Here is a 22,838-nt window from a genome sequence, read left to right as displayed (position 1 = left end):
CCTTTTATTTATTTTTAAAAATCAGTTAATCTGTTTGGCTGCACCTGATGTTAGTGGCTACATGAGAGATCTTTAGTTGTGTTATGTGGGATCTAGTTCCCTGACCAGGGATCAAACCCAGGCCCCCTGCATTGAGAGTGAGGAATCTTAGCCACTGGACCACCAGGGAAGTCCCAAGTTGCCCTTTTATAGCTACACCCACCTCCTTCCTGCACCCCCTCTCCCCACACTCCTCTCCCCCAAGTCTCTAACCTCTGTCTGGCAACCACTCATCTGTTCTCCATCTATAATTTTGTCATTTTAAGAATGTAACAGGAACAGAATCATACAAAATATATTAATAACTGTCAGAGGCTGACTGTATTTTTCAGTCTCTGCCTAATACTCTGGAGATCCATCCAAGCTGTTGTATATATCAATAGTCCATTTCTTTTTCTTGCTGAGTGGTGTTCTATGATATGGATGTATCAGTTTGTTTAACCTTTTATTCACTAAAGGATATCTTGGTTATTTTCAATTTTTTTGCAAGTATGAAGAAAGCAGATATAAATATTCATGTTCAGGTTTTTATGTGAATATCACTTTTCAGTTCTCTGGAACAAATGCCTTAGGGTATAATTGCTGGATCATATGGTAATTGCATATTTAGTTTTATTAAAAAACCACCAAATTATTTTCTAGAGTAACTGTATTGTTTTATATTCTCACAAGCAATATATGAATGATTGGTTTTTATCTTTCAAAAGGAAAATTATATCATTCCCAGAGTTAAAAAGTAGTTTAGTGCCCCAGAGAATGACTTATATTTCCTATGTGTGACTGTATCTACAAAATTTGTTAAATTTCTAAATTAATCTTTCATTATTTCCTTTCCTTTGGAGCCTAGAATTGCTTATTAACAACAGAACAGGTAAGAAAGAACCAGGTTAATCAACTGAATTTAGTAAAACCTGAGCATACATAGTGGGTAAAGCTCTGAATGGTGAGCAGAGATAAGAAAGCCGTCTCTTTACTCCTGAAGCTTCATTGTAGAGGTGACAGCGCTGGACACAGTAGTCCATGTAGAAAGGAGAGTACATGCTGGAGGCTTGCAGAAGCGTAGACAGGCTCTGTGAGAAGTGAGGGTGGAGCTTGACATGGTGGTGGAGTGAGGTGAGAGGCATTGCTGAAGGGGTGGACTGCCAGATAGGGAAGTGTCTCTGAGGCTGGAGGTTGGCGCTGAGGCAGAATGGTCTCAGGACCGGGAGTATTTAGTTTATGTGATTCCAGCTAGGGAAGCAGGAAATCTGATGTTGGCAGAGTGCCCTGCACGTGGCTTTGTCCCCCCACCTGTCACTCATTCACACTGTTTCTGAGAGAGTGGGCTATGGAGGGCCACATCCAGAACTTCCGAAGTTATAGGATGAACAGGGCCTTTATCCTGGAATGTCCATTTTGCCCAATGACTGGATGAAAAGTAGGAATACTTTTGGTACGTGACAACCCTCATGGCTATATCATGGAATAGGACACCAAAAAATCACATGAGTTTTTTAACGGAAACCTCCCAGGTGGCCTGGAGGTTGTCATTCCCTCTCTTCCCCTGTCCCCAGAGGTGCTCCCAGGCAAGTTGAGGGGCACTGCAGGTGAAGGCAGACAGCATTGAATTCACGTGGTTCAGTCTGGAGTCCCCCTGACTCCCCAGTACAGATCATTTTCATGTGAGGTTTGCAGTTTCACATGCCTGCTGGTGGTACCTGTTGCTTCTCCTTTGCTTTAAGCCCTTCAGTGGTTCCTGGCGCCTACGGGCTAAAGTCCAAACTCATCAGCAGGAGCAACAAAGCCTTTTATGCTCGCCCTCCTAACTGGCTCTGTCGCCTCAGTGTCATCCTGCACCCACCACCCAACCCACACTGAACTTCTTTCAGTTCCTCAAACTCACTCTTCAGACACTCAAACAGAAGAGTGGCATACAGACCCAACATTCAGGCAGAATAGTGGAAGCACTCTGCATGCCCTTGTGGCCCAGGCCTTGCCTGTTCACCTGGACGTTTCTAACTTGTCCTTATCTCAGCTCAGGCATCTCTTCCCTTCTGGAAAGCCTTCCTTGACCTCTCTAGCCTAGGTACGTGCCCGGTTGTCATGTACCATAGTACCTTGTACTTTCCTGTGTCATAATACTCAGCGCATTGCGTTGTCATTTCCTGTTTACTTAGTGGTCATCCTCTCCAGGCTACCGTCTCCCTTGAGAGCAGGGGCTGTGCCTTATTCCCCCACACCCCATGCCTGACACACGGGAGGTGCTCTGAATAGGTTTTTTGAACGTTTGGATGACAACATTCAGGATTGGGGTGAGGACTTAGGGGGCAAGGATAAGCAACTCAGGACCATTATCATAAGTCATATCACTTCAGTCGTGTCTGACTCTGTGTGACCCCATAGAGGGCAGCCCACCAGGCTCCCCGTCCCTGGGATTCTCCAGGCAAGAACACTGGAGTGGGTTGCCATTTCCTTCTCCGGTGCATGCAAGTGAAAAGTGAAAGTGAAGTCGCTCAGTTGTGTCCAACCCTCAGCGACCCCATGGACTGCAGCCTTCCAGGCTCCTCTGCCCGTGGGATTTTCCAGGCAAGAGTACTGGAGTGGAGTGCCATTGCCTTCTCCACAGGAGCATTATAATTCAGGAATAAAAAGAGAGAAGGATGGAGTAGATCTGCCTCCCCAAGAACTAAGCCTTAAAAGAAGCAGCCTGGCCCTGGTGATGTTTTGGTGAAGTCTGGAGAGAGCCGTTACTATAGGCTTAGGATCCCTGAGTTTATTATGCTATTAATTCCTCTTGATTTTCCTAGAGTTGTTATTGGTAAAATCACACGGAAAACCTTCAAAGAATCTGTCTTTAACTGGGGCAGGGAAAGGAAGGGAAGAAGTCTTAAAACTTTATCTCAATCCATGGCAGACTGTGCAGGAAAGTAGCCCAAATATAGAAATTAGGGTAGCTCTGAGAGAGAAGATAGCCTAGCCCTTGGAGTTCTTATTAGACAAATTTAGGGAAGTGCCTTGGAGCATGTGTTGTTATTTAGTCGCTCAGTTGTGTCTGACTCTTTTACAACCCCATGGACTGTAGCCCACCAGGCTTCTCTGCCCATGGGGTTATCCCAGGCAAGAATACTGGAATGGGTTGCTATTTCCTCCTCCAGGAGAACTTCCAGACCCAGAAATCAAACCCACATCTCCTGCGAGTCCTCATTAGTTATCTGTTTTATATATAGTAGTGTGTCGTGCTCACTCAGTTGTGTTTGACTCCCTGTGGCCCCACTGACTGTAGCCTGCCAGGCTCCTCTGTACATGGAATTTTCTAGGCAAGAATACTGGAGTAGGTTGCCATTTCCTCTTCCAGGGGATCTTCCCGAGCCAAGGATCAAACCTGCATTTCCTCCATTGGTAGGTGGATTCTTTACCATTGAGCCACCTGGAAAGCCCCACCTTGGGGCATATACCAGCACAAAATGAATCTTAGTGCAGATTACAAGACCAGCATCCCCTCTGGATGAATAAATTATCAAAAACTGGCCCAACCAAATAAGAAGGCATTCTTCTTCCTCTGGACTGAAGTGTTCAACTTCAGGGCTGATGCAGCATCTTACCAAAGCTGATCGCAGACGGTGCTTGGGCTGGTTGGCTAGCTTTCAGCCCTTAGTTCATGCTGTGGTGCAGGGATAAGCTACAGCCATGGGATGGCATCCATCCCAAGGTAGTGGGGGTTCGCTGACACCCAGTGGTGGGGGGAATGCAGCAGGGACACCACTTCTTGTCATACACATTCCCAGAGTCGGTCATCAGCATGGACTCTTCCTATAACATAGACCTGTACTGTCTGATACAAGAGCCATTAGTCACACATGACTATGTTTACATTTTAATTTAAATTAATCAAAATTAAATCAAATTAAAACTTAAGTTGCTCAGTTTTACTAGCCAATTTCACATATGGCTAGTGGCTCCTGTACCAGACAGCACAAATTTCCATAATCCCAGAAAATTTTATTGGGCAGGCTGGTATAAATTCTGTATCTTTTGCCCTTACCACCTTATTCTCTTTTCTGGAGCCATACTGCTTGGGTTCAAATCCTGACTCTCTTTCTTACTAGCAGTGTGATTTGGGGCAAATCACTTTTCTTTCAGCCTCCGTTTTGTAATCTGTAAAATGGGAGTAGTAACAATAGTGCTGCCTCTTAAGGATGTTTTGAGGGCTGTTATATGAAGAGTATTTGGAGTTGGCCTAATTGCTAACATCTGTAGAGTAAGCATGCAATGAAAGTGAAAGTGAAGTCGCTCAGTCGTGTCTAACTCTTTGCGACCCCATGGACTGTAGCCCACCAGGCTCCTCAGTCCATGGAATTTTCCAGGCAAGAATACTGGAGTGGGTTACCATTTCCTTCTCCAGGGGATCTTCCCAACCCAGGGATCCAACCCCCGTCTCCCGCACTGCAGGCAGACGCTTTACCGTCTGAGCCACCAGGGAAGCCCGTATAGCATACAATACGTGCTAGCTATATGGTTTTTTAATTATTCATCCCCACTCCCTTGAGGATGCAGCCAGTACACAGAACTGACCTCTTCCACCACCTCACAGAATTGGCACCTAGCCCACACCTCTTCCTCCCCGCTGTCCCCTAGAGAGATCCTTTCCAATCAAAACCACAGAAGAAAGATAATGGCTCATTCATTATCAAACAGTCAGAATTGGTTTAAGTACCAGTTTAAAATCACGTCAAACAAACTGCCAGAGACTGTTTCCCTAATCTCCAGTCAGAAAAACGTGGAGTCATTTTGAAGCCCCAGGGCGATGACTTCCAGTCCTTCAGGGATAGTCTGGCATTGAAGGGAGCCTGACCTTAATAGCTACAGACTAGCCAAGCCAATGAATTTTAGGGAATTTCTTAACAAACTAATCATCTTTAGAGTGCAGGAAATAGTCTTTAATTTGTCCATTTCCTCCTTCTGTCCCGCAGCGTGATTTTGTGGATTTCAGTGCGTGGTTTTTAACAGGAAGCACTCAAATGCCTCCTATCTTAGGTTATCATCTAATCTTTCACAAGATTTTAAAAATTTTCTCTTCAAAATCAGTATTTTCCCTTTTGTTATTTTTTCTAAAGTACAACAGAAGATTTTTTACAAATTTCTTATTTGGATTCCATGAGAATATGTGAAATACCCAGGGTACAATGAAAAAGGAATCTCAAAGGTTACTCATTAGAGGAGTTCCTTTCATTATTGAAAAAAATTAACTTTCTACATAGTTCTCTTTAGTTATGTAACAATAATGTTGTAAGTTTCTTCAGTTTCTATTTCTGTATGGGTGCAAAACATTTCAGGCCTGTCTGATCTAAAAACTAGTCATGGCTGTAACTTAGTTTTTAAAAAACTGTTTTCATTCATGAACCACAGGGGCCAACAACTAGGAGAAAAAATTTATATACTATCTCTTAAAGGACAAGGTCACTTTCTATATTGAAGCATTTCTTTGAACAGCCTTTGAAGAAGTAAATACATTAGATCTGAATTAAAAATTTTTTTTGTTTTTGTTTTTTTAAAAAGACATTATTTAAAGCAGTTCTAGGTTTACAACAAAATTGAGAGGAAGGTACAGAGATTTTCTATATACCCACTGCCCCTACAATAATAGCTTCCACCATTATCAACCCCTCATCAATAGTACATTTGTTACAACTGATGAAGCTACATTGATATATATCATCACCACCGGAATTCTGTATAGTTTATATTAGGGCACACTCTTGGTCTTCTACATTTTATGGGTTTGGACAAATGTATGACATATATCCATTGTTAGAATTACCATACAGAGTACTTTCATTGCCCTAAAAATCCTCTGTGTTCCACTAATTCATCTCTCCCCTACCCCAACCCCTGGCAACCATTGATTTGTTTATTCTCCTAGTTTTGTCTTTTCCAGGATTTCATCTGGTTGGAATCAGACAGTATGTAGCATTTTCAGATGGACTTCTTTCACTTAATAATACACATGTAACAGTCCTCCATATCTTTTCCTGGCTTGACAGTTCATTTCTTTTTGGTGCTGAATAATATTTCACTGTCTGGATGTATCACAGCTTATGTATCCATTTAGTGACTAAAGGACATCTTGATTGCTTCCAAGCTTTGGCAATGATGAATAAAGCTGCTTTAAACTTTTGTATGCCAGTTTTTATGTAGATATAAGGTCTCAATTTCTTTTGATAAATAACAGAGAGCACAATTACTAATCATATGGTAGGAACATGTTTGGTTTTGTAAGAAACTATCTTCCAAAGTGGCTGTACCATTCTGTATTCCCACCAGCAATGAGCAAGAGTTCCTGTTGCTCCACATCCTCATCAGCATTTGATACTGCTGATATCTGGATTATGGGCATTCTGACCGGTGTGTAGTGGTATCTTGTTGCTTTCATTTGCATTTCTCTGATGATATGTCCTTATTTGTCATCTGTATGTCTTTGGTGGAGTGTCTGTGAAGATCTTTGGCTCATTTTTTAGTTGAGTATTTTGCTTTATTGTTCAGTTTTATGAGTTCTTTGTATTATTGACTAACAGCCCTTTATCACATGTATCTTTTGCATATATTTTCTCTCCCACCCCTCCAGTGTTTGGCTTCTTTTCTTATTCTCTTGATATTATCTTTTGCAGAAGTATTTAATTTTAATGAAATTCAGCTTATCAGTTATTTCTTTTAAAGATCATGCCTTGGATGTTGTATCTAAAAAGTCATCACCATACCCAAGATTGTCTAGGTTTTCTTCTATGTTATCTCCTAGGAGGTTTATAGTTTTGCACTTTACATTTAGGTCTGTGATCCATTGTGAGTTTAGCTTTGTGAAGAATATAAGGTATGTGACGAGATTTTTTTTTTTCACATGTGGATACCCAGTTGTTCCAGCACCATTTGTTGAAGAGACTATTTGTGCTCCAATGTATTGCCTTTGCTCCTTTGTCAGAGATCAATTGACTGTATTTATGGGAAAGATCTGCTTTTTATAAGACTGGATTTGTAGCAGAGTCCCCTAGAGAATTGCTGTCAAAATGCTTATCTTAGTCCCTGGGCAAAACCTTCTAAGTAGGATTCTCTGGGAGAGGGGTTGAGTGACCTGCATTTTTCAAATGACCACAGATGATTCTAAAGTAAACAAATCAAGGGTTTGGGACTCTTTCCTCTTAGTTCATTTTCTAAATTGTCTTCCTTTTCTGCAGAACGTTTGCACATCTCCCTTGTGACTGATGATGTAAGGCTTGACTCTGTGTATTCTCCTAGTTACTATAAAAGAGAATCCTTTGATAACCTAGACAAAAAGTGTAATGAGCACATTCTGTCTGCCTGTACTGTGCTGGATGATCACTGAGGAAAGGTCTATGTAGAGGTTTTCGGAAATGAGAAAGAAGATATCAGCATTTAGAGCCACACAGTAGAGTAAGACACTTAGAAAGACCTCATGCTATGGAACATTGATCTGGCAGTGGTTCAGTTCAGTTCAGCCACTCAGTTGTGTCCGGCTCTATGCAACCCTATGGAATCTAGCACGTCAGGCTTCCTTGTCCTTCACCATCTCCCAGAGTTTGCTCAAACTCATGTCCATTAAGTTGGTGATACCATCCAACCATCTCATCCTCTATCATCTTCTTTTCCTCCTGCCTTCAATCTTTCCCAGCATCAGGGTCTTTTCCGATGAATCAGTTCTTCACTTTAGGTGGCCAAAGTATTGGAGCTTCAGCTTCAGCATCAGCATCAGTCCTTCCAATGAATATTCATGATTGATTTCCTTTAGGATAGACTGGTTTGATCTCCTTGCAGTCCAATGGACTCTCAAGAGTCTTCTCCAACACCACAGTTCAAAAGCTTCAGTTCTTTGGTGCTCAGCTTTCCTTAGGGTCCAACTCTCACATCCATACATGGCTACTGGAAAAACCATAGCTTTAACTAGATGGACCTTTGTTGGCAAAGTAATGTGTCTGCTTTTTAATATGCTGTATAGGTTGGTCATAGCTTTTCTTCCAAGGAGCAAGCATATTTTAATTGCATGGCTGCAGTCACCATCTGCAGTGATTTTGGAGCCCAAGAAGTCTCTCACTGTTTCCACTGTTTCCCCATCTATTTCCCATGAAGTGATGGGACCAAATGGCATGATCTTTGTATTTTGAATGTTGAGTTTTAAGCTAGCTTTTTCAGTCTCCTCTTTCACTTTCATCAAGAGGCTCTTTAGTTCCTCTTCACTTTCTGCCATAAGGATGGTGCCGTTTGCTTATCTGAGGTTATTGATATTTCTCCCGGCAATCTTGACTCCAGTTTATGCTTCATCTAGCCCACCATTTCACATGATGTACTCTGCATATAAGTTAAATAAGCAGGCTGACAATATACAGCCTTGAGGTGTTTCTTTTCCAATTTAGAACCAGTCCATTGTTCTAAGTCTGGTTCTAACATTGCTTCTTGACCTGCATACAGATTTCTTAGGAGGCAAGTCAGGTGGTCTGGTATTCCCATCTCTTTAAGAATTTTTCAGGGTTTGTTTTGATCCACACAGTCAAAGGCTTTGGCATAGTTCCAGAAGTAGATTTTTCTGGAACTCTCTTGCTTTTTAAGTGATCCAAGGGATGTTTGCAATTTGATCTCTGGTTCCTCTGCCTTTTCTAAATCCAGCTTGAACATCTGGAAGTTCTTGATTCATGTTCTGTTGAAGCCTGGCTTGAATAATTTTGAACATTACTTTGCTAGTGTGTGAAATGAGTGCGATTGTGCAGTAGTTTGAACATTCTTGGGCATTGCCTTTTTTGGAGATTGGAATGAAAATGGACCTTTTACAGTCCTGTGACCACTGCTGTGTTTTCCAAATTTGCTGGCATATTGAGTGCAGCACTTTCACAGCATTATCATTTAGGATTTGAAATAGCTCAGCTGGAATTCCGTCACCTTCACTAGCTCTGTTCATAGTGATGCTTTCTAAGGCCCACTTGACTTCACATTCTAGGATGTCTGGCTCTAGGTGAATGATCACATCATCATGATTATCTGGGTCATGAAGATAATTTTTGTACAGTTCTTCTGTGTATTCTTGCCCCCTCTTCTTAATATCTTTTGCTTCTGTTAGGTCCATATCATTTTTGTCCTTTATTGTGACCATCTTTGCATGAAATGTTCCCTTGGTATCTCTCATTTTCTTGAAGAGATCTCTAGTCTTCCCCATTCTTTTGTTTTCCTCTATTTCTTTGCATTGATCACTGAAGAAGGCTTTCTTATCTCTCCTTGCTATTCTTTGGAACTCTGCATTCAAATGGGTATATCTTTCCTCTTCTCCTTTGCCTTTAGCTTCTCTTCTTTTCTCAGCTATTTGTACGGCTTCCTCAGACAACCATTTTGCCTTTTATTTTCTTCAGGATGGTCTTGATCATTACCTCCTGTACAATGTCATGAACCTCTGTCCATAGTTCTTCCAGCACTCTGTCTATCAGATCTAATCCCTTGAATCTATTTGTCACTTCTGCTGTATAATCGTAAGCGATTTGATTTAGCTCATACCTGAATGGTCTAGTGGTTTTTCCCTACTTTCTTCAATTTAAGTCTTAATTTTGCAATAAGGAGTCATGATCTGAGCCACAGTCAGCTCCCGGTCTTGTTTTTACTGACTGTATAGAGCTTCTCCATCTTTGGCTGCAAAGAATATAATGTCTGATTTTGGTAGGGACCATAAGGTGATGTCCATGTGCAGAATCGTCTCTTGTGTTGTTGGAAGACAGTGTTTGCTATGACCAGTGGATTCTGTTGGCAAAACTCTGTTAACCTTTGCCTTGCTTCATTTTGTAGTCCAAGGCCAAACTTTCCTGTTACTCCAGGTATCTCTTATCTTCCTACTTTTGTATTCCAGTCTGCTATGATGAAAAGGACATCTTTTTTGGGTGTTAGTTCTAGAAGGTCTTGTAGGTCATCATAGAACCATTCAACATCAGCTTCTTTGTCATTAGTGGTTGGGGTATAGACTTGGATTACTGTGATATTGAGTGGTTTGCCTTGGAAATGAACAGAAATCATTTTGCTTTTGGGGGATTGCATCTAAGTACTGCCTTTCAGAATCTTTTGTTGACTATGAGGGCTACTCCATTTCTTCTAAAGGATTCTTGCCCACAATAGTAGATGTAATGGTCATCTGAATTAAATTTGCCTATTTGGGTCCATTTTAGTTCACTGATTCCTAGTATGTCAATGTTTACTCTTGTTGTTTGACTACGTCCAATTTACCTTGATTCATGGATCTAACATTCCAGGTTCCTATGCAGTGTTGCTCTTTACAGCACTGAACTTTACTTCCTTCACCTGTCACATCCACAACTGGGCTTTGTTTTCACTTTGGCTCCACGTCTTCATTATTTCTGAAGCTATTTCTCCACTCTTTGCCATATTGGGCATCTACCGACCTGGGAAATTCATCTTTCAGTATCATATCTTTTTGCCTTTTCATACTGTTCATGGGGTTCTCAAGGCAAGAATACTGAAGTGGTTTACCATTCCCTTCGCCAGTGGACCACAATCTGTCCGTCTTGGGTGGCCCTACACGGCATGGCTCATAGTTTCATTGAGTTAGACAAGGCTGTGATCCATGTGATCAGTTTGGTTAGTTTTCTGTGATTGTGGTTTTCATTCTGTCTTCCCCCTGATAAGTAAGGATTGTGCTTAAAGGACACTAATAACGTCAGAGAGGTCAATCTGGAGAAGACATGAAGCCTCAAGTGATTAGGGCATGAAATAGGGTGAGAGGAATATCATAGAGAATCCCAGAAGGTTTGCAAAGAAAAAAGTAACCGAATTTGGTGATAGGATATAAAAATGGGGGGAGGGATGATTTCAGAGGCTCTAATCTAATCAAGGAGCCCAGAGAAAATGATGTCTGGCTGATGGCAATTGGGATGGTTAGAAGAAAAGGCAGTTTGTCCAGGAAGAGGGGGCATCTGTCTTGGCTGTTAAATTTGAGGCAAGAGTGGAACTCTAAAGTAGAGCAGTTAGAAATCTGGGACTGGCTCCAAGGCAGTAGGTCAGGATTAGGAATCCTCAGTGCAGAAATTCTAGTTGAGGAGTGGAAGTGATAAATGGGCGAGTGGATGAGGGAGTAAGAAATAGAGAGGAATTCACAGAGGGCTGAAGACTGGATGTGAATTCTGTGAGAATAGAAGAAAGGAAAGGAACAAGCCAGGAGAACAAGGAAGGAGCAGACAGGGACTAGGGAAATTTGGAATTGAGCAGATATGGCATTTTCAGGAAGCATAAAATTTCTCATCCTGGCCTCGTACCATTTCCCATACAGAAGAGGAAAAAGAGTCAAGACTCCTATGGTTTCCATAGCTATTGAAAATACCATATTCATGAAAAAGGAACATTCATTTCTTCCTCAAGTGTGAAATGGAGCCATGTTATAAAATAGGGCTTAAAAAAAAAAGCTACCCTGCCAGATTGCAAATATGGCTTTTCATGGATATCTTTAATCATTTAAAAACAAACAGACATCTGTATTTGTTTCTTGCATATGTGGTTAAAAAATAATGCAGAAGGTTATCTCATTTGTAGGCACAACAGCCTGGGAAAAATTCTTCAGTGTGAAAACATCTACAGAGAAGGCCAGCACATTGCTTGTTCCTTTAATCTGACTAAGGTGAAGGATTCCAGTTTTGAACAGCACAGCGTCCAAGTAATGGTTAAGGATAATGCAGGAAAAATCAGACCATCCTTCAATATAGTGCCTTTAACGTCTCATGGTAAGTTTTAGAAGTACTCCATGACAGTGTGGATGAAAGTGTTATGTCATCAATATGAATGATAAAAAAAATGATGATTTTGGTTTGAAGATCTTCCTAGAAAAAAGGGACTATATTTATGTATATTTTTCTTTGTTCCTTGTTAAAGTAGCAAGCTTGCAAATTCTCATATTTATTGTGCCCATACGCCACATGCTTTATCCATGTTTACTTATGCATATGCTGAGCCTTAGAGCAAGCAGTTAGTTGTAGAACTGAGATTGGAACTCAGGCTCTCTGACTTTTTTTAACAGTTTTAAATGTTTAGTTATTTATTTGACTTCATTGGGTCTTTGTTGGGGCATTCAGAATCTTTGATGTTCATTGTGGCAGACAGGATCTTTAGTTACAGCATGTGGGATCTAGTTCCCTGACCAGGGATCAAACCCAGGCCCCCTGCATTGGGAGCACAGAGTCTTAACCACTAGAGCACCAGGGATGTCCCTCTCTGACTCTTAAGATCTATTCTCTTTTACTTACACTCCAGAGGATGATGCTGCAGAATGTGATTAAATGTGATTTAATATAGTTCCTGAATAATCTGTCTCTTTGTCTAACAACAACAAAAAAAGCTTAGACTGGAGATGGAGTGATCAGGAGTGATATTCAAACTGTCTAACATTTTGAGTAACCCAGGCACGGATCAATGAGAACAAACAGTGCAGCTGAGTTTCAGCCCATTACAAAGAGCCCTCAACTTGAAAACAAAATACCTGCTTAAGGTCACTTTGGATATGGCATATACACTCTAATTTCCTCTTCATCTATAAAAGGGGGTACATAGTCCCTCTTGAACTCAGAGGATTGTTGTAAGGTCCAAATGATGTGACATGTGTAAAAGCATTTTGTATATCTCTAAAGCAGAGTCATATGTGCTTAGTCACTCAGTCGTGTCTGACTCTTTTCAACCCCAAGGACCATAGCCCGCCAGGCTCCTCTGTCCATGGGGATTCTCCAGGCAAGAATACTGGAGTGGGTTGCCATGCCCTCCACCAGGGGATCTTCCCAACCCAGGAATCGAACCCAGATCTCCTGCATTGGAGGCAGATTCTTTACCTCCTGAGTCACCAGGGAAGCCACATTATATTTACTTATTTGCTATAGTATCACAACAGGGAGCTCTGATTCTAGCTAAAGTGGTACACAGAAAATTTACAAGCAAATAATCATGAATTGACACAGGTTCCCAAGTCTGTGAGCAGAACACTATTTACTGCCCTTTCAGACAGTTGCGGAAGTCAATTCTAACAGTGCACCCAAGGCAGCTTAGTTTGTAAGCCAGGGGAGGGAGGTTGAGGCAACTTGCCAAATGGGATCATTTGAAGCAAAGCTTTTCTCTCTCCTCCCCCTTGCTTGGAAGCTTGTCCTCGATGGACCTTTTAAAGCTCATTTTGCTGCTCTTCTACCTAGAGATGAGTGGTGATATAAGAGATGAGTGGGAGATTCTTGTTAGCCAGAAGAGGATGTTGTGAAGTTGTTTTCTATTAATTGTCCACTCTCTTTTGTTGCTTGGTCTTAAGCATAGTTGACTCCTGAAAAACTAAATTGACCAGACTAATTTCTTTTTTTACTTTCTTTTAAATCATGATTATGATTATATAACATTAAATATGCCATCTTAACCATTTTCAAGTGTACAGTTCAGTAGTGTTAAATATATTCACAGTATTGTGCAGTAGATCTCTAGAACTCTCTCATTTTGTAAAACTGAAACTTCATGCCCATGAAATACTAATTCTCCCTCCCCTACCCCTACCCCCTACCCCGGCCCCTGGTAACCACCTTCCTACTTTCTGTTTCTATGACTTGGACTCCTTTAGATACCTCTTGTAAGTGGAATCATACAGTATTGGTCCTTCTGTAATGGACTTATTTCATTAGTATCATGTCCTCAAAGTTCATCCCTGTTGTTTAGTAGCTCAGTTGCGTCTGACTCTTTGTGACCCTATGGACTATAGCCTGCCAAGCTCCTCTGTCCATGGGATTTTCTAGGCAAGAATACTTGAGTGGGTTGCCATGCCCTCCTCCAGGGGGTCTTCCCAGCCCAGGGATCGAACCCACATCTCCTATATCTCCTGCATTGGCAGGTGGGTTCTTTACCACTGCACCACATGAGAAGCCCTTCATCCCTGTTGTAATCTATAATAAAACTATGCTGATGTTTTCATTGTGGTCTTTGATTGGCATAAATGAGTGCTGGCTGGGGGAACCCCTTGTACCTGATGCCCCTCAGTACCATCAGGAAGAGTCACATCTGGACCCAAGCACTTCTTTACCCCACCCCCTTGTTGTAGCTAGATGTCTGGATTATATCCCAGCCATGCCCTAACCAGATGCAGGTCAGAATCCACATCATCTGCCAGCCCGAAAGATGTTCCTTAGATCTATTTTACTAGTCAGTTTAAGCTTCCTACAGGGGACTTCCCTTCTGGTCCAATGATCAGGACTCTGAGCTTCCATTGCAGAGGACCCAGGTTCAATCCCTGATTGGGGAGATAAGATCCTGCATACTGTGTGGTGTGGCCAAAAACAAGAAAAAAGAAAAAGAAAAAAATAAGCTTCCTACATTAATTGTGATTAATCAGAAATTCTAGAACTGTATGTCTGATCATGTAAGGCCATTAAAAGCATCAGACCTATTTTGATTTACCTTTATGACCTTCATTGTCTCTACGCATAAGTGCTGTGCTGTGTTTAGTCACTCAGTCCTGTCCAGTTCTGTGTGACCCCATGGTCTGTAGCCTGCCAGGCTCCTCTGTGCATGGTATTCTTCAGGCAAGAATACTGGAGTGGGTTGCCATGCCCTCCCCCAGGGGATTTTCCTAACCCAGAGATTGAACCCAGGTCACCCACATTGCAGGTGGATTCTTTACCATCTGCGCCACAGGGAAACCTAAGAATACTGGAGTGGGTAGCCTATCCCTTCTCCAGGGGAACTTCCTGACCCAGAAATCGAACCGGGCTGTCCTGCATTGCAGGCGGATTCTTGACTAGCTGAGCTATTTGGAAAGCCCATATGTGTATCTCATCAAAATTAACTCTGGAAATTAATTTGTATTCTTCTGTTTCTGTCTTTCAGTGAAACCTGATCCTCCACATATTAAAAATCTCTCCTTCCAAAATGGTGACTTATATGTGCAGTGGACAAATCCACAGAATTTTCAAAGCAAATGCTTGTCTTATGAAGTAGAAGTCAATAACAGCCACGCTGAGACACATGATATTTTCTATGTAAGTTTTTTTTTTTAGATAGTAGTTGTTATTTAGAAATTTTTCTTGCATTTCTTACAGTATAATAAGTTGAAATATCAATGAAAAGTAGCTCATAGATTTGTCACCTGATGATGGTTTCTCTGAAGCAGCGTGTGGTCAAAGGTTTGACAGTTTATGGTAGTATTGCCTCCAAGAGTTCAGGCATTCATTAATTCATTTGCTGAAGAGTTTTTTATTACATGTCTTATCATGTACTACCAGGCACTATTTTATGTGTATGTAACACCTGATTAAAAAAAATTTTTTGCCCATGAAGCTTACCTACTAGAAAATAAGTGCATAAATGAGCAAACTAATTTTAGAGAATGAATGCTATCCAGAAATTTAAGTGGGGTGATGGCAAGGCCTGAGGGAACATTAGGTAGGGTAGGGATCCACAGTGATGAAATTTGAGATGAGACCAGAACAATGAGCAGGAGCTAGCCATTTGATGATCTGGAGGTGGAGGGGACAGCATGATCAAAGACTTAGGCAGGAATGAGCTTGGCAAGAGACTGGCATGACCGAAACATAGTAGGAAGAGGTGTCTGAACCTAGAGCCGAGATCAGATTATGTAGCTACTTAGAGGCTCCGGTATGGCCGTTCAGTTTTTTTGGCGTTTGTAGCAACGAGAGTCGTCAATACTGAGTAGTTAGTATTTTTTGCATCATGTACATATATGTTCTTTGGAATCTAATATAAAACACACAGATTAGAGGTCCCTGTGGAGTAGGAAATGGCAACCCACTCCAATAATCTTGCCTGGGGAATTCCATGGACAGAGGAGCCTGGCGGGCTACAGTCCATGGGGTCGCAAGGAGCTGGACCCCACTGAGCAACTGAGCATATACGCACGCATTGGAGCACTGGGCCTAACAGGGTGTGGCATAACCTCAGGGCCCAGTTGCATTGTTATGCTTTAGAACAGAGATCTCAAACTCAGGCCTCAAACATATTTGTTTGGACCACAAAACAAAGTGGGGTTTTGTTTGCTTGTATATTACATTTGTATTTTCTGCCCAGATTAAAAACTGTGGTACCTGAAGGTATAGTTGCCATAAGGTGGCGCCTTAGGACCACAGGAACTGTGCCACTCAACTTGTGTTACCTGCCTGGGCCCTGTGTCCATTTGAGTTTGAGAGGTTAGAAACCATGGGCTTTTACAGGAGTCCTGCATCTCACATGTGGGAAGATCCCTTGGTTCACTTGTTTTAGCTCATCATGGGAATTTCGAAAACTGAAGTATTTTATTTACTAAAATAAGCCTCTGTTGACAGGCTGTAACTCTGGAGAGAGCGACCAGGTCCACAGCTGAGCAGAGCTCTTCTGGGCATTTGCAAATGAAAGCGTTTGCTGAAGAATAATCATTCTTCATCCCAGAAACCAGGGTCCCCAAATAATGCCACAAAAGGAAAAAGCAAAGGGCTTCCAAGCGGGGAGGGGGTGAGGCTTGAATTTACAACTAAGTGAATTACTATTGCAGCCTTGACTGCTCTCTTCTGTCTGAAATCCAGAGACACATGCCGCTTGCATTACTCACTTGGCACTAAATGATGTCCTGCTAGTTACCCGTGATCTTGACTAAAAATATAAGCTCCTGTAAGGGGGAGGAGTTAGGTGGTGTTTACTTTGTACTGTTCTGGCTACTAAAACCAGCTAATATGTATTAAGCAATTGCTGTGTATTAGTTATTTTAATTGGAGAAGGAAATGGCAATCCACTCCAGTATTCTTGCCTGGAGAATCCCAGGGATGGAGGAGCCTGGTGGGCTGCCGTCTGTGGGGATGCACAGAGTCGGACACGACTGAAGCGACTTAGCAGCAGCAGCAGCAGCAGCAGCAGCTATTTTAATAAGTACTTTATCTGAGTTGTCTCATTTAGTCCTCACAATAACCCCAAGGATCTAGGCCTGTTACAGATGAGAAAACTTCAGTCTCAAAGGTTATTCCTAGTAAGGGTTAGAATCCAAGATTTCAGCAAAAGTCTAACTCCAAAGCTTTAATTCTTAACCCCCTGGGGACCACCTCAATACTTCCTCTTGCTAGTAATAGCCATCATTTACTGCTCATGATGTATTACAAATACAGTCTTCTATGTACTTCTTATAGAGTTGCTCATAGCAATCCATGAAATTGGTTCCTTTTTAACCTATGTTTTAGTGAGAAACTAAGGCTCAAAGAGGTTAAGTAACTTGCTACAGGCCACACAGCTAGTAAGTATGACTTCAGAGGTTGGTCTCCATGTATTACATTTTAACCAAGAACACTGGGTATAAGATCATGTGTACAGTTGTCACTTAATAAATTATTATTGGATTGTTACCTTTAAAAAAAAAAAACAACTTCTGAACTGAAGAGAGCACATATACTGTGGAATTTATCCATCAAAACCAGAACTGTAGTCAATTTGGAATTAACTCTGTTTATACACTTCGGTTTAATGTTCTCTATCTTAGCAGATGTTCACCAGCTGCTGCATTCCTGTCATCAGCTTTTTGTGTGCTCACTGATTTTGAGCTCAGCTGGTTAGACCCTTTCTTGGTTCTTGCAAGACTTTTTGAGGAGCTATTTGGCCTGGTGTTCTAGTTAAGAGGGGGAAGTAGGCTGGAGCGTGAGCTGGTGCCATCCATGGCTCTGAGTCAGGGGTCGCTTATGACAGGATCATAAAGCATGGAGTGACTTGTCTTTGGGCATGCCCATTCCCACCAGCTATCCAGTTGGTGATCTGTGTCCTTGTTTCCCTTTTCTCACGGAAGTATCTGAGCAGCTGATAAACTACACAAGGAGATTTACATTTGAACAAGAGCCCAGAGCCATCACTTTACACAGCAGGCCTCTGACTCCATATGGCCAGCAATGGGGTACAGTAACACCCTAGTAGCTTTTTCTCTGACCTTATATGAAGTATTGACAGGATGGCTCATCATCATTCAGTTGGCCTTTCACTCTTCACAAATGCTGGTAGGAACCATTCAGTGAATGACATTGAATGCCCCAAATCATAGCATGTGTTCTGGTCTTTGTCCCATGTTTAAATATCTCTGATAGAAGTTGACTATTTTTTCCATCTGTACTGAGGTATGATTGGCAAGTAAAAATTATATGTATTTAGGTTGTACAGTATTATTTTAAGGTATACAAGGTTATAATAATCATATACATTGTGAGATGATTATCACAATCAAATTAACACATTCATCACCTCACAGACTTAGCTTTTTCTGTGGTGGGAAAACAAGATCTCTCAGCAAATTTGAGGTATACAGTACAGTATTATTAACTGTAATCATCATGTGAATGTTGCTCATTCATGTCCAACTCTTTGCGACCCCATGGACTGTATAGTCCATGGTATTCTCCAGGTCAGAATACTGGAGTGGTAGCCTTTCCCTTTTCCAGGGGAACTTCTCAACCCAGGGATCGAACCCAGGTCTCCTGCATTGCAGGTGGATTCTTCACCAGCTGAGCCAGAAGGAAAGCCAAAGAATACTGGAGTGGGTAGCCTATCCCTCCTCCAGGGAATCTTCCTGACCCAGGAATTGAACCAGGATCTCCTGCATTGCAGGCAGATTCTTTACCAACTGAACTATCAGAGAAGCCCCATTAAATCCTCAGAATTCATAACTGAAAATTTGTACCCCTGACCAACATCTTTCCATTTTCCCCACTCCCCAGCCTCTGGCAACTACCATGCTGCACTGTGCCTCACTGAATTTGACTTATTTGAATTGCACATACAAGTGAGGTCATATAGTATTTGTCTTTCTCTGTCTAACTTATTTCACTTAGCATAGTGCCCTGACGTTTCTTCCATGTTGTCACAAATGATAGGATTGATTTCCTTGGGATTGCTGAATCATATGATAGTTCTATTTTTAATATTTTGAGAAACCTCTATACTGTTCCAAAGTGACTGCAACGGTTTATAGTCCCACCAACAGTGCATGAGGGTTTCCTTTTCTTTACACCCTCTCCAATACTTGTTATCTCTTATCTTTTTGACAACAGCCATTCTGTCATCGACAGTGTAAGATGATTGTGGTTTTGATGTATATTTTGCTAATGATTAGTGTATATTTTATACACTAGTGTATATTAGTGATATTAATATATAATAGTGTATATTAGTGATGTTGAATGTCTTTTCATGGACCTGTTGCCAAAAGTAGACTATTGAAATGAAGCAAGAGACTTTCATGTGTTGATTTTGAAATATCTGCATTTTAGGTACTGGTTATTCTCTTTACATCATACAGCAAGTGACTTAAATTGTGTAGAGGAGAAATTTGCATTTTCTTTTCTTTTCTCTAACTCAGTCACTTAAAAACAATAACTTTGTTTAACTTTTTATTTTTGGCTGTGCTGGGTCTTTATTGCTGCATGGGCTTTCCTCTAGTTGCAGCAAACAGAGGCTACTCTTTCTTGTGGTGTGCAGGCTTCTCATTACTGTGGCTTCTCTTGTTGCAGAGCATGGGCTTTAGGGCACACGGGCTTCAATAGCTGTGGCACATAGGCTCAGTAGTTGCAGTCCCCGGGCTCTAGAACACAGGCCCAATAGTTGGGGCTCACAGGCTTAGTTGCACCCCAGCATGTGGGATCTTCTTGCACCAGGGATCGAACCTGTGTCTCCTGCATGACAGGCGGATTCTTTACCACTGAACCACCAGGCAAGTCCTAACTCAGTCATTTTTTGATATATTATTGGGCTTACCAGGTAGTGGTAGTGGTAAAGAATCTGCCTCCCAATGCAGGAGACACAGTTTCAATCCCTGGGTCAGGAAGATCCCCTGGAGAAAGAAATGACAACGCACTCCAGTATTCTTTTCTGGAGAATCCCATGGACAGAGGAGCCTGGTTGGCTACAGCCCATGGGGTCGCAAAGAGTCAGACACGACTGAGTGTCTGAGCACATATTCTCAACAAGGGAGCATAATATTTTTTAACTATGTATTGCTATGTAGTATACTATAGAAAAATTGCAGAAGTCATTATGGACAGCTCAGTGATTCTTCACAAATGATTTGTCACTTACAAAACCAGCTCCCCATAAGCTCAATCATGACCTCTTTTGGTCACTACTTTCCCAAAGAGCAATTATTATCTGGACTTCTAATCCCACTAGTGCCACCTGAGAAGCCCTGTATTGGGATATAGCCGATTAACAATGTTGTGATAGTTTTAGGTGCGCAGCAGAATGACTCAGCCAAACTCCCCTCCCATCCAGGCTGCCACATAACATTAAGCACAGTTCCCTGTGCTGTGCAATAGGTCCTTGTTGGTTATCCTTCTTAAATATAACACTGTATGCTCATACATCCCAAACTTCCTAACTATCCCTTCCCCCAACCCTTCCCCCTGCTAACCATAAGTTCATCCTCTAAGTCTGTGAGTCTGTTTCTGTTTCATAAATAAATTCATTTGTATCATTTCTTTTTTAATTTTATTTTTGATTGAGGTATTATTACTTTACAATGTTGTGTTGGTTTCTGCCATACAAAAAGTGAATCGGCTATAAGTGTATGTATATCCCCTCATTTCTTTCTGGATTCCACACAAAAGGGGTATCCTATGATATTTCCTTCCTCTGTCTGACTTACTTCACTCAGTATGACAGTCCTAGCACCATTTATTTTTTAAAAAACCTCCCTTTTTCCCACTATACCTGGTCTTCTGTTAATGGTATAAAAGAAAACTTGTTAAAATGGTTAAATGATATAAAATGTGGTCTTTAATTCCTTTTGAATTTATGTATTTTTTTATATTTTTGAGGTTGAAGAGGCCAAATGTCAGAATACAGAATTTGAAGGAAACCTAGAGGTCAGTAAATTCAACTTGAGCTATTTGGACTTAAACTCATATGGTAATTGGTGATGAGGCATATCCTAAATTTGAACTGCTTTGAGGAAAACAAACTACTTTGTTCTGTGGATTATTGCCAATTTTCTTTTTCGGGAGTTAAAGTCAGTCAATTTACATTGCAATACAAAGTCTTTGTCATATACAGAACTTGGCAGATAATTATATTTAGGATTCAGAAGCAGAGAAAGAGAATAAACTAGTAATATTCCTTGTGTTTTTATCTTGTATCTAAGGGTACAATTTGTTTCATGGTTCCCGGTGTTCTTCCTGATACTTTGAACACAGTCAGAATAAGAGTCAAAACCAATAAGTTATGCTATGAGGATGACAAACTCTGGAGCAATTGGAGTCAAGCAATGAGTATAGGTAAGAGAATGGGATTTCATTAAAATTTAAACCATTGATGTATGGAAACTAAATTGAGGCAGAAAACATTATGGGAAAGGACTGTTCTTCATTCTTGACATCAGCCAGAGAACACTCACAATTGAAATGTACTTTCTGTTTAATTATTATCAAATCACTCAGAGTTAATTTACATTATGCAGCTCTTTGAAAATTTGCCATCCAAATGATGTTATTCTCTCTTCTGTCCTGTTTCCATCTTTGCAAACAACCTGAACAAAACTATAGAAGGCAGGCATGATTAAATCTACAGATTGTGCAGTGCTAGAGGACTATCCTATGTGCTTGTAACAGAATCAAGAGTATGACAATGACCTTGATGACATTTTATCGAAATAAACCTGTATCTGGGATTCCCTGATAGCTCAGTTGGTAAAGAATCCACCTACAATGCAGGAGAGCCTAATTTGATTCCTGGGTTGGGAAGATCCACTGGAAAAGGGATAGGTTACCCACTCCAGTATTCTTGGGCTTCCCTTGTGGCTAAGCTGGTAAAGAATCTGCCTGCAATGTGGGACACCTGGGTTCGATCCCTGGGTTGGGAAGATCCCCTGGAAAAAGGAAAGGCTACCCACTCCAGTATTCTGGCCTACAGAATTCCATGGACTGTATAGTCCTTGGGGTTGCAAAGAATTGGACATGACTGAGTGACTTTCACAATTTCAGGTTTGAAAAAAACAACAGTTTCACTTATTAATTGCTAGAATCAAGTATAGGATTGGAAAGACATGTGCCTTATGGACACATGTATTGTGGGGTGGGGGCTAGGGTTTTATTAGATGGTAAACTCAAAGTGACTCAACATCAGACCCTTAAATGTCTCCCAAAGGCATGTATAATCATAGGCATCAGTGATAGTACAGCATCCAGAATAAGGGAGTGCTGCAGCATGTGGCACAATGTCCTGGCCACATCAGAAGTGTGCAGTATCCCATCCTGGGCACCACATTGTAAGAGGTACATTAGGAGACTGGAATTTTCCCCTGAAAGTGTAATCAGGATGTTGAAGAATGTTAAAATTCGAGGAGGCACAGTTAATGAAGTAAGCCTTAGGGAGTCATGGTTGCTGAATTCTAATATTTGAGGTAGTGTCAAGTAGAAGAGAGAATAGGCTGTCTTTTTTTGTGTGTGTGTGGCTCTATGGGGCAAAACAGGACCAACTTAAGAACTTCCTAACAGCTACCTAACAATAAGAGAAACAGGCTATTGAAGTAATCAAGCCCTATTAATTGAGAGATTGAACAAGCTATATGCCAGGCTACATTATATTATTGCATAAGAAATTAGTGTCTTAAAAAACAGATATTCACTGTCTCACAATTTCCATGGCTCAGGAATCTGGGCACAACTTAGCTAGGTACCTCTGACTCAAGTTCTCTCATAAGGTTCCAGTCAAGCTGTTGACTTCAGATGTGGTTCCATCTGAAGGCTTACTGGGGCTGGAGAATCCACTTTCAAGATCACTTATATGGTCATTGGAAATCTTCATTTTCA

At 41.2% G+C, this 22,838-nt stretch overlaps 1 protein-coding gene across 2 annotated transcripts in view; it reads left to right on the top strand.

Moving 5' to 3' along the window:
- The window catches only part of IL13RA1 (interleukin 13 receptor subunit alpha 1), a 76,381-nt gene that overhangs the window by 14,458 nt on the left and 39,085 nt on the right, over nucleotides 1–22,838 (top strand). For both annotated transcript variants that reach the window (XM_070292113.1, XM_070292114.1), the window contains 4 exons: nucleotides 11,602–11,789; nucleotides 14,908–15,059; nucleotides 20,850–20,897; nucleotides 21,173–21,305. In XM_070292113.1, coding sequence (XP_070148214.1) covers nucleotides 11,602–11,789; nucleotides 14,908–15,059; nucleotides 20,850–20,897; nucleotides 21,173–21,305 — 521 coding nt within the window. The remainder of the gene's footprint in view (nucleotides 1–11,601; nucleotides 11,790–14,907; nucleotides 15,060–20,849; nucleotides 20,898–21,172; nucleotides 21,306–22,838) is intronic.

Source organism: Ovis canadensis, chromosome X, assembly GCF_042477335.2.
Source record: "Ovis canadensis isolate MfBH-ARS-UI-01 breed Bighorn chromosome X, ARS-UI_OviCan_v2, whole genome shotgun sequence".
NCBI classification, from domain to species: domain Eukaryota; kingdom Metazoa; phylum Chordata; class Mammalia; order Artiodactyla; family Bovidae; genus Ovis; species Ovis canadensis.
The sequence above is the reverse complement of the archived record's forward strand: the minus strand, read 5'-3'. Positions and strand labels throughout refer to the sequence as shown.